General features: G+C 39.1%; 1 protein-coding gene across 1 annotated transcript; it reads left to right on the top strand.

Moving 5' to 3' along the window:
• Positions 1-1,597: 1,597 nt before the first annotated feature.
• On the top strand, positions 1,598-12,227 carry LOC148587684 (uncharacterized). Its single transcript, XM_088512756.1, has 13 exons — positions 1,598-3,499; positions 3,599-3,856; positions 3,953-4,058; positions 4,176-4,796; positions 5,008-5,320; positions 5,453-5,578; positions 5,681-5,712; positions 5,798-5,890; positions 6,078-6,311; positions 6,594-6,695; positions 6,804-6,899; positions 7,182-7,323; positions 11,704-12,227. The coding sequence occupies exons 1-13, from the start codon at positions 2,469-2,471 to the stop codon at positions 12,225-12,227; spliced, it is 3,678 nt and encodes a 1,225-aa protein (XP_088368882.1). The 5' UTR covers positions 1,598-2,468.
• Positions 12,228-12,789: the final 562 nt, after the last annotated feature.

Here is a 12,789-nt window from a genome sequence, read left to right as displayed (position 1 = left end):
GTGCGTGGTGACATATAATATTTATAGAGATTTAATTTAAGTCTTTGTTTAATTAATATTCACAGTTAATGTGTTTTTTAATATTCTTTTAACCGTAACGTTATGGATTAATGTGTAAGTTATAAATTCACACACGAGGGTTCACTTCGAATTACATGGATTTAATGGGAAAATCCATTGGCAAACGTGCAAATCTTGTCAAACTTAGAGAGACTTCAAATGAATAAGTAAAAAGTCATGACTTTGTTTGTTACACTATTTTTTTATCACACTTTTGTTTTGAGTGTTTTTAACAAGTCTAATCATAATTAAATACATAACGTAAACACTTGTAAAATATATTCAATTCAATTCTTACTTCATTCTATCCCACATATATTATTTTTCAAACAAAAAAAACCATACAAAACGGTCCAAAGTTTTGGTTAATTTGAGGAACTTATAAGCTTCTTCAAGTTGAAATATAACGCATCAAAATTAATATTACCTAAAAACTAGTTGGAATTTTGTTACAATTGTGATTAATATGAAAGAAATTAATCTAATGTGTCAATAACCGAAGAAACGTTCGGACCAATAATATATATTACGAAAACATACACCATATTTTCAAGACACTCAAAATTCTTTTAACCTTTATACATGTCATATTAAAAATAAATAAATACACCAAACAAAAGAGTTGTATTACCCATATATGCATGTCATCACCTAGTAATTCATGCCAAAGGCTAACGACATTTAAGCTATATTTATTGTATTTAGGGTCCTCGTAACGAACCTAGCTCGGTAGATGTACTAGAACAACCTTATAAGTTATAAGCTAGCTATAATTAATTTGTTTAGGGTCCCCAACAAAGAAAATGCTTAAATTTTGGATCAAGTATTTTTTTTTTTATTTGGTTTTTGTAGATTAATTATAATAGATAAGGGTTATAAATACACCCTTCAGTACGGATGAATGTAGATACGCATGAATATGTATATATTTTTGGACATAAACAATTTAACCCTATATGAGAATGTATAGGTTTATATTTCTAATGTGGTTCAAATATTTAGGTATCGGTTTATGTTTATATACATGCATGTGCTTGAAAGTAGGTATACAATTTGTAAGTCTTATGTATTTATTCCTAACTCATGTATGTAGATAAAAATGGACAAGAGTTGGATGACAAAGTCTAGGGGTACGAGGGAATACAGAGATGGGTGTAGATTGTTTGTTGAGTTTGCAGTTAGTAACTGTAAAACTCCTGATGGATTCATCTATTGCCCGTGTAAGGTTTGTCGAAATAACCGGCGCCACCCGCCGGGTTTCGTATTCGACCACTTGACAGGGGGAAAAGGAATGATGCCGGAATACACACTTTGGTTCTATCACGATGAGAAGCATGTACAGGATCTTCAAACCGGGTCTAATTCTAATCGTCCGGCCTCAGATGCGGGTGCAAGCGCAAATCAGGGTGGAGACATGCACGTGATGTTGCGTGATTTATTCGGCATGCACGAAGTACTCGGGGAAGACAATTGTGAGCCTCAGGCCGTGGTGCAAGGGGGTGAGGAAATTGTGACCGAAGTAGCCGCTGAGGGCGATGCACTAAAGTACTACAACCTACTTAAAAAGGCGGAGAAACCACTTCATACTGGGACAAAACATAGCAAACTAAGTGCGACTGTTCACCTGTACAACTTGAAGTGCGTTGGTAGACTTAGTAACTCGATTTTCTCGGCTTTCCTAGAGTTCATCAATCAGTTGTTGCCTGAGAGTAATGAAACTCTGCCAGTTAATACGTATGAGGCGAAAAGGTTTTTACGAGACATGGGGCTAGGGTTATGACAAGATTCCGGCGTGCCGTAATGACTGTATGCTATTTTGGAAGGGCAATAAAGAGTTGGATTCATGTACCGTATGTGGAGAATCTAAATGGATTGAAGCAATTAATTTAGATGAGGACGGTCAACCCATATCGTCGGGCAAGAAACGTCCTGTGAAGGTGTTGCGGTGGTTTCCACTCATACCACGACTACAGAGGTTGTTTATGTCAGAACATACAGCACGCTTCATGAGGTGGCATGCAAAAGGCCGCACTAACGACGGCGTATTGAGGCATCCAGCCGACGGCGAAGCATGGAAGTCATTCGACAACTTACATCAGGAGTTTTCATCGGACAGCAGGAATGTAAGGCTCGGACTAACCTCGGATGAATTTAATCCGTTTGGGAACATGACTACATCTCACAGCACTTGGCCTGTAATGGTTGTGCCCTACAACCTGCCTCCTTGGATGTGCATGAAACAGACATCTTTTATACTATCATTGATTATCCCGGGCCCAAGTTCACCTGGAATGGATATAGATGTTTACCTTCAGCCCTTAATTGAGGAGTTACAAGAACTATGGAATGTAGGGGTACGCACATATGACGTCTCAAAGAAAAATAATTTTGTTATGCGAGCGTAGTTGATGTGGACAATTAATGACTTCCCAGCATACGCAGATTTGTCTGGATGGTCTACTAAGGGTGAGAAGGCATGTCCTTGCTGTATGAACTCGACAAGGTCGAAATGGTTAAAACATGGCCATAAGTGGTGTTATATGGGGCACAGGCGATACTTGCCCATGGATCATCCGTGGAGGCGGAACAAAGAAACATTTGTCGGCACCGTAGAGCTAGAATGTGCCCCTGATGTACTAAGTGGAGATGAAGTCATAAGCCAATTAAAAGGGATGGTGTTTGGGGATGAGAACGCCGGTCAGGAAAGGCAGGCTGAGAAAGAAAAAGCAAACAAGCAGAAGACAAATACTCCTAATGTGGTGTGGAAGAAAAAAAGTATTTTCTTTAGGTTGCCGTATTGGAAAGATAATTTATTGCGGCATAATCTTGATGTTATGCATATAGAAAAAAACGTGATGGACAACATACTTGGTACAATACTGGACATTCCAGGGAAAACAAAGGACAACCTCGGCGCCCGCTTAGATTTGCAAGAAATAGGTTTGAGACGTACACTTCATCCATTTGTGGACCCGCAGAATGGTAAGACTTATATTCAACAAGCTACCCACACGATGTCCAAGGATGATAAAACACATTTTTTGAAAGTGCTACGAAATGTAAGGGTGCCCGACGGATATGCTTCGAACATTTCTCGTTGTATACGACTTAAGGACCGTACGATATCCGGGTTAAAGAGTCATGACAGTCATGTATTGATGCAGCAGCTTCTACCTATTGCATTGCGTGGATCACTTCCAAGCAACGTGGTTAGACCTCTTGTTAAGATGTCCACATTCTTCAGGTGCCTATGTTCAACAACATTGGCCGAACAAGATATTAACCGACTACAACGTGACGTCTGTATCACGTTGTGCAAGATGGAACAGGTTTTTTCCCCCAACCTTTTTACGAGTATGGTTCATGTGGTCGTGCATCTTATCCGTGAATGCCGACTCGGTGGACCAGTACAATATAGATTGATGTATCCGGCAGAAAGGTAAAATGTGTTTGTGGATATTCTTGCATTTTTGGGTTTAAGGTGCCAATACATGTCAAGTACTAACTAAACTAAAAATATGTATTGGTTCATTTTTAGGAGCCTTGGAGTATTCAAATCTAATGTGCGCAACAAAGCGGCTCCTGAGAGCTGCATTGCGGAGGGCTACATTGCAACTGAGTTGGTGACGTTTTGTTCGAGATATTTAGAGAACACACCAACCTTTCACAATAGGATACAAAGAAATCCGGATGGTTCGAAGGGAAATGGAACACGAGTTCGGCTCGACCGAATCACAATGACACAGATACACCGGTATATTATGTTCAACTTGGACGAGTTTCATCAATTGCGGACGTAAGTCGATATCTTTTGCCCGCACCTTGCATGCTCAATGAACATGTGACAGTACTGTTCGTATTGAATTATAATTAACATAATTTCGAATTGTAGGATGCACATAGATACGCTTAGGCGATCATGCAATAGGGGACGAACAACAGAGGCTCAGTTGGAAACCCAACATTATGACTTGTTTTGCGAGTGGTACCGTGACTACGTAAGAATGATGTCATGTTTACCTAAAGCAATTGTCGGAGTTATTTGCGTGCTATGTTTTTTAAAATCAAGTAAAGTTAGTAACCGTATGTTTTCATTGTACGTAATATATTCACAGGTCGATCGATTGGACGAGCGCTCTAGGAAGGAACTTGGTGACAAATTGGTCATGCATTGTAGAGGGCGGAGGGAGGCAGCAGTCAGATACAATAGATATGTGGTTAACGGCAAACTATTTCGCACTATTGCATCTGATGCCGGAAAGAGGACCCAGAACAGCGGGGTGTGTGTGCTGACTCTTGATGGCGACACGTACTACGGAAAGTTAACGGAAATACTTGAGGTTGAGTATTACAACAGGACTAAGTACGTAATGTTTAGGTGTGATTGGGCAGACAACACCAGGGACAAGGGGTACAAGGTGGATGAGTATGGTATAGTACTTGTCAACTTCAAAAACCTTGTCCACACGGGAGAACTAGTTTCTGATGAGCCGTATGTGCTAACTTCACAAGTTGACCAGGTATTTTACGTACAAGATGATAGGTGCCTAGATTGGGCTTGCGCAGTAACGACCAAACCTAGAAACATATACGACGTTGGTCAGGGTGACGGACATCCAGATTCATGTGCCAATTACCACGAGTGTGAGCCCCTCATACTGCCCAGAAATTTTGATCACAATATACAAGATCATATCGAATACGTCAAACACGACTTAGATCCAACCCAAGCGTATGTATATATATTTGTATAGTTAATTTCATATGTACGTTTAGATTGGTAGTTGGTCACTACATGCACATTACATCAACACACTTAATTAATCTGTGCATATGCTAAAATCTGATATATATCTTATGTACCATTATGAGTCATGCATACTTAAGGTAGTGAATATTTCATACATTTTATATCAAATTAATTGGGTTTGTGGTGTTTTTTCACAGGGTACCATGAGTACAAGGGGGAAGAAGAGAGCACGCAGGGGCTCGGCCGTATTGCGGCAGTCGATGTCGCCTGGGTCTCCGGCAGTCCAACTTGATGACAGCGAGCAACAAGACGTTGCTCAGCTTCTAGGGATACAGGAAGGATATAAACCAGTCCTTCCAGGTACTATGGGAGGGGAGACCCCTGTACATGCTCCATACAGTCGGGTAGGCATGGCGCAGATGGGGTATCGGATTGGGTCGTACCGGGACAGCGAGTTACGACAGTGTGCTGAGGGTGACGTCGAGCGGCTAGACACCCAGCATAGCGCAGGTACGCCCGCCTGTTTTTTTTTAAAGATTCATAAGTTTGAAAATTTTTAACTATATTGATGCAATATTAATTATATTTAACTACAACTACAACTTCAGAGAATTCTAAACATTCTAAAAAAATGCAAAGCAGGTATGGATGATACAGAGACACAGGCCCAAGAAGACATGGTTGGTGGGGCACAGGCCACTGATGACCCGCAGCCCACCGACCCTGCTCCCAGCGACCGATTAGGCCCTCGGCAGGTCCGGACCATAAGTAAGTGTATATGCTCTAATGTCGTACATATTATGTTTTAATTTACTTGTTAGTTAATATTGAATTCGAAATAACTTACCTTTCTAATTTTAAATTTGTTAGGTACCGATTCTGAAGGAAACACCATCATCGAGGTGTGCACCATTCTAGACTCGCATAGGCGGCCGGGAGTCCCCCTCTGGCAAACGGATCATACTGGAGTACAATGCATCATTCCAGCCAGTTGGATTTAGCGCCGTGAGGTTTAGGCGGATGACCGGAGACATAATTAGGAGCGGCAATTTTGTCCGAATACCAGACGATTGGTCGAAGGTACCGGACCGTACCAAGGAGGATATTTGGGACGCTTTGATGGTATGTTTTTTAATAATATGATGACACTTAGAGCGTATATATGTATATATACGCTCTAAGTTGCAAATATATATGCGTGTTTATATCTATATGCATATACACATATGTTAAGTTTTTTTAATTTGTCAATGTTGATCTTGTGCAGGCATACTTTTTCGTCCCGCCCAAGTACAACTTGGAAGCTGTGAAGGATGAAGCATTTCAGGATATGGGCTCCAAGCTGCGGACATGGAGGCATGATCTTAAAAAAATTTGTGCCATTACCGAGGAAGATATTCCGGACACTATACGGGCAAGACTGGGGGGACAGAGGCTGGGAGAGTACAATGCTGTCGACTTGGATATATTATTAGAGAGATGGTGTACCCAGGAGAATAGGGTAGATCATGAGTTAAACTATTTGTGTTGTGTAGTGACCCTAATTGTATGTAATTGTATTAGTATTAACATATTAAAAGTGTTAACTGTGTAGGAGTATGCGGCGAAAATGAAGACATTGCGAGCATTAAATGATTCACCGCATTGCACCGGATCAAAGAGTTATGCCAGGTTGACACATGAGGAGGTAAGTGTGTAATTTATCCTATACTTATAGATGTGAACGTACATGTCATCATTTTATATGTTAATATGGTATATGTATGTCCTATGTTATCTGCAGGCCGAACGTTTAGGCCATCAACCTACTCGGGCACAAAATTACGTCCGTTCACACACAAAGAAGAACGGTTCATATCCGAATGATATTGTAAAGGAGAGATGGGTATGCTACTACTCACCTTTCATATATTGTCTTGCTTGTATATTTGATAAATTATTTTCGATTAACAGTTGTGCGCCCCACTGACTCAATATTTAATGTGACAAACAGGAACGGATGAAGGAGCTTATACCCACCGACCCTGCAGCATCGTCTAGCATCACAGAGGAAACTATAAGGTGGGTGCCAAACGACGCATTTGACCAGGCAATTGGAAATAAGCCTGAGTATGCCGGTAGGGTTCGGATGGCTGGACCAAATATTCTGCCTGTGCGGGGGACCATTCGCTCATACTATACACTGTCACAGGCAAGGTCAGAAAATGCCAAGTACTCCACGATATCACAAGACACACTTGATAGAGCGCTTGAGGCGGAGAGGGCGAAGCACAAGGAAGAGATAGATGCGTTGTTGGCCGAGAACAATGCGCGGGTAGCTCAGCAAGTGGCGGAGCAGATGGCTGAGAACAATGCGCGGATAGCTCGACAGGTAGCTGAACAGGAGGCTGAACGTCAAGCAAGGTTTGATGCCCGTTTCCGCCAACTCGAGGAGCTGATGCGGTTGTACACTCCACCAGACAGTGCTTCCCCACCCGTTGCGATGGTGCGATTGTCGGTCGACAGTGGATCAGGTATGACCTTTGTTAGTAGTCAATTTAGTTTTAGAACTGTCTATATATATATATATATATATATATATATATGAACTTCTAAATTAAGAGTTTGGATATGTTGTAGTCATTCTAAATAATTAATGATGTTGTAACTCTTGGTTAAATTTGGTTTATATATCATGGTTGGTTTGGTGAACTTCTAAATTGTTCGCTTCAATTTGGTATACTATGAAATAGTGTTGATTGAGATAATTATTTAGAATTATTCATGCACGTATAAATGGATATAACTGCATGGAACAAAGCAACACATGCAGATCGAACTCATCAAGAATAATTATTCACAAACTTAATTTTGTAACTCTAAATATAAATAGATATAAATGCACTGAATGCTAGAGAGGGTGCTTTTCCTTTGTTTTTATCATATCTTCCATTGAATTCCCAACATTAATAACCTATATGGAAGTTCTATAATTGCAATGGAAAAAAGAAAAATATCATATGTCTCATATAATTGCCATGAGAAAAACGAAGTTCATTCTCTCATGTCTATATATTATTGATTGCTCTGTGACCATGCATATATATTGACTTAATGTTTTTCTATTGTTTTTTATATGAATTTTCTGCTACCTTCAAAGTTTTATATATTTTAGTTATATCATTTACTGTGGAAGAATTAACATGCAACTGAGTTGGGTGAATATTCAGTCATTTTTCTTTCACGTTATCGACGTGATTGTTTGTATTCGGGCTCAATGATTGTTTGTATTATCATCTGCAGTTAGTGGATTTTATTTGTTTGGTGGTTGTTTTATTGGTGAATATTGTTTGTTTTATCATTTGCAGGTAATGGACATCGTCGAGAGGATGCTATGGATGTCAATGATCGATAGTCTGGTTGAGAATTTTAGGTCATTCACACTTGTGTATAAGTTGATGTAATTATATTTGTGATTGGTGTATATTATGTTAGTATGTGTCATTTTTGATGTGTTGAAGTTTGTTTTGGTGGATAGTTTGTAATTGGTGGATAGTTTGTAATTGGTGTATAGATAGTTAGTATGTGCCATTTTTGGTGTGTTGAAGTTTGTTTTCGTTGATAGTTTGTGTGATTGGTGTATATTATGTTATTTGTGTCATTTTGGTGTGTTGAAGTTAGTCTTGGTGTATAGTTTGTGATTTGTGTCATTTTGGCATGTTGAAGTTAGTTTTGATGGATAGTTTGTGATTGGTGTATATATATTATGTTATTTGTGATATTCTGATGTGTTGAAGTTAGTTTTCTTGGATAATTTGTGATTGCTGTTAATGGATATGATGTATGTTATTTGATGGAAAAATTGTATATTATTTGCATTGATTTGATGGATAGATTGAATATCAGGTTAATCGTAACACAAAATTCGGGTATAGTCCTGAAATTAATCACAAAAAATATAGGGGGGAGGGAAAAAAAATTTCAAAACGAATCAAAGTTATTGACGTGTCAATTTTTGACACGTCAGGAATTCCTGACGTGTCAAATAATGACACGTCAATAATTCCTGACGTGTCAATTTTTCACACGTCAGGAATTATTGACGTGTCATTATTTGACACGTCAGTAACTCCTGACGTGTCAAATTTTCCACACGTCAGAAATTTTTTGACGCGCCACGTTGACACATCAAAAAAATTTTCTAACGTGTCAAAAATTGACATGTCAGGAATTCCTGACGTGTCATAAGTTGACACGTCAGGAATTCTTTTTGACGTGTTGATTTCAACACGTCAGCATTTCCTGACGTGTGAAAAATGGCACGTCAAGAATTCTCATTTCCTGACACCCACATTCTTCACGCCTTACACACGTCAGGATGGCCCCGTCAGGCGTGTTTACTGACGTGTCAGGTCATCTGACACGTCAGTAAACCTCCGTCAATAAATTGTAATTTTTTTGTAGTGATTAATCACTTCTTATTATTGTTCAAGCAAAAGGTTCACTACACACCGCCAAAAGGAAGATGAGTTGCACCTCAAAAAGAGAAATCTTACCTCTTACAAAAATATCTTACTAAAAAATTATCATTCTTCATTGATTTCAAAATTGTTACAAAATAACATGTAAATAGACTGACAAAAATTCACACCATAATTTGACTGTGACTTTGGGCCAAGCCGATTATTGAATTACAAGAAAAATAATAATAAAAAAATCAATTAGCAAGATAATAATTGAATTACAAGATAATAATAAAACTAATTGGGCATACAAAAATCAATTGTCCAGATCCTCCATTTTGCCACTCCTCAAGTTAGATATAGTTTATCACTGAAGGCCACTACTTTTTCCAATCCTCGAATCGCTTCAACTACATTTTTGGAAGAATCAGAATATGGGTTATCATCGGATGGCCATGCAACGGCTTCTTCTGAAGCTTCGATTGTCACCTCTCATGGAGCCTGGAGGTGAGTAGTGATCCAAATTTCACTTATCCTTTCTTCTATGGATATGGGCTTGAATACACTATGGACTCCATTATAACCCATATTCAAGAAATTTCAGACTACCCCTCTACCAAGCCCAATGACTTCAACCAGCCTACCCCATTTCAAATTAGGACTCCTCCAAATGATCCTATAACTCACCCTTATAGACCCATTAGGTTCCCTCAACCTTTTCACTTAAATTCCAGACCTAACCCACCACGTAAATCATCCCACAAATCACCTTCCCTTACCTGTTTCCACCCATGTTCCCCCAAAACTCCCCCTCCTCAAACTCGTCCTTTCATACCAACCTCTTAATTCAGTACCATAACCACCACCTCTATTTCTCCAGCTCCCCCTCCACAATATACCTTCCCTTACCCATCATCATCCATACCCGCCCAAAACCACACCCTCCTCAAACTCTTCCATTTACACCCAGGTCCTATTCCCATTCCATTGTGCCCCCCCAATCTTTCCAGCTCCCTCTTCTCCTCTACCCTCAAATATTCCCTCAAACTCCAAAGAAAAAAAAAAAAAAAAGGATCTCTGACATGGATGAAATACCCTACCCCACGTCCTTGAAGAAAATAAAGACTCCATGATCGCCTTGTACTGCTTCTATGACTAGCTTGGAGATAGCAGCACTATTATTGAGAACTCTTAGAAATTCAATGCCTCCCATAAGCATGGAGTCAGCATGTATGGATAACCCATTATCCCCATCACTTCTAGGCAGCCCATATGCTATTCTAGCTCCAACAAAGCTTGATCATTTGATCTCCTGCAGCTCTATTGGATCTCACAACCAAAGTTATACCACCTCAATTCCAGGCAGCTCAAATATTAAATTGTCTCCAACTAAGACTCATCCTCCAGACTCTAGTAGCTCTACTGGATCTCAAGGGCAAGGTACTAGTATTAACTCTCAAAGAGGCAAAACCAATATAATATCCACTGTAGGGGACCCCTGCCTTATCACGCAGGTTTTTTAGGGCTTTGAGAGGCAACCAGACCGCCAACAAAATTTATCCAAGGGGCAATGCTGCTAGAGATTTTCTTTCTTTGGAGGTGACAGATATTAAGGAGGTGGGTCAGCCTAGGCCCCCTCCTAATCCATGAAGTTCCTTGCATGGAGTTGTAGAGAGTTAACCCATGCCTCTGCAATTCGTAGTCTAAGGGTTAAGGTTAGAAAACATTCTCATGATGTTATGTTCTTCTCTGAAACTAAAGCTAATCCTCTTGTTGCTAGTACTATTCTGAGCAGGCTTGGTTTCTTTTTGATGGCCCATGCACCTCCTTGTGGTACTAAAGGATGACTTTTGTTGGCATGCCGTAACGGTGTGGAACTTGATTGTTTTCTAACAAATGTTAATACAATAAGTGCTTGGTGCTATTTTGATCCTCCACAACAACCTTGGTTATTGTCTTGTATATATGGTTCTCCTCACAACAAACACAAATTTAAATTTTGGGATTTGATTGCAAAAGTCATTAAAAATTACAATGGGTCGTGGCTTTGCATTGGTGATTTTCATATGATTTTAAATCAATATGAAAAAATTGGTGGTAGGCCTTATGCAAGCTCTTCAAATGATTTATTCCAAAATTTTATGGATTCCTTTGGTATTGTTGATTTAGGTTTTATTGGCAATCCGTTTACATGGTCTAATCATAGGCATGGTAAACATCTTATCAAAGAAAGATTAGATAGAGGGATAGCATCCACTCAGTGGGTTCATCTCTTTCCTACTTTTTGTATGCAGCACCTCCCAGCTCTTGTCTCGGACCATAATCCAATTCTACTAAATACCTCTACCTCAACTCTCTATCTTCTCCTACTTTTTCGCTTCAAAGAGTTTTGGACAAAGGATCCATCATGTGTTAATGTTATTTCAGCAACTTGGGATACATTTCATTCAGGTTCTCCAGCTTACTCACTAACCAGAAAACTGAAATCCACCAAAATTGCCCTCAAGATCTCGAGTACTCTTCATTATGGTAAAATCAGAAATAAAATTGATAATACCATTAATCAGATTGATACCACTCAACAATCCAGTTACTCACCACAGACTTCGGATGAAGAATTCACTCTTAAAAATCAGCTTAATGATCTACTTCTTCACGAAGAAATTCTCTGGAAAAGCAAGTCCATAGAAACATGGCTCACCTGTAAAGATCTGAATACAAGATTCTTTCATACTTCAACACTAATCAAGAGACGCAGGAATGCTATTGATCAGCTCAAATTATCATCAGGAATATGGATTTCTGATAGACCTGCGATTGGCTATTGCTTCACATATCATTTCCATAATTTATTTGCTACATCAAATCCTATTATCACAGATGATCTTTTGTCTTTATTTGACTACTCTATCTTTGAGGAAGAAAATATTAATCTTTGCTCTATTCCATCAGAACAGGAAATCTTCAATGTCTGATCGACCAAAGCTCTGGGCCCTGATGGATTTATAGCCTTATTCTATAAAAAATATTGGTGCGTTGTCAAGGACGTTGTTCTCCAGAGTGTTTGGAACATCTTCAAGAATAATCATCTATTGAAAGAACAAAATCACACTTTTATTGCTCGGGTTCCTAAGCAATTGGGTCCTTTCTCAGTTAATTTGAAACTCTAGAACATTATTTACAAGATCATCTCCAAAATTTTGAAAAACAGGTTTAAACGACTTCTTCATCATTTTATCTCTCCATATCAATATGTTTTTGTACCTTCAAGAAATATCCAGGATAATTCTATATTAACTCATGAATTGATTCATACTCTCAAATCCAAAAAAGGTAGAGGTGGTCTTATGGCTGTAAAAATTGATATGAAGAAAGCATTGACCAAATGGAATGGAATTTTCTTTTATCCATTATGTCCAAACTTGGGTTTCACCCTGTTTGGATTAATTGGATACGAATCTGTATCACATCCACTTCCTTCTCCATTATGATAAATGGTAGTCCTTTTGGTGTTTTCTCTCCAGCTAGAGGTTTGCG

Source organism: Corylus avellana, chromosome 2, assembly GCF_965113065.1.
Source record: "Corylus avellana chromosome 2, dhCorAvel1.hap1.2, whole genome shotgun sequence".
In the NCBI taxonomy this organism is placed as follows: domain Eukaryota; kingdom Viridiplantae; phylum Streptophyta; class Magnoliopsida; order Fagales; family Betulaceae; genus Corylus; species Corylus avellana.
This window is presented reverse-complemented; position numbering and strand designations above follow the sequence as displayed.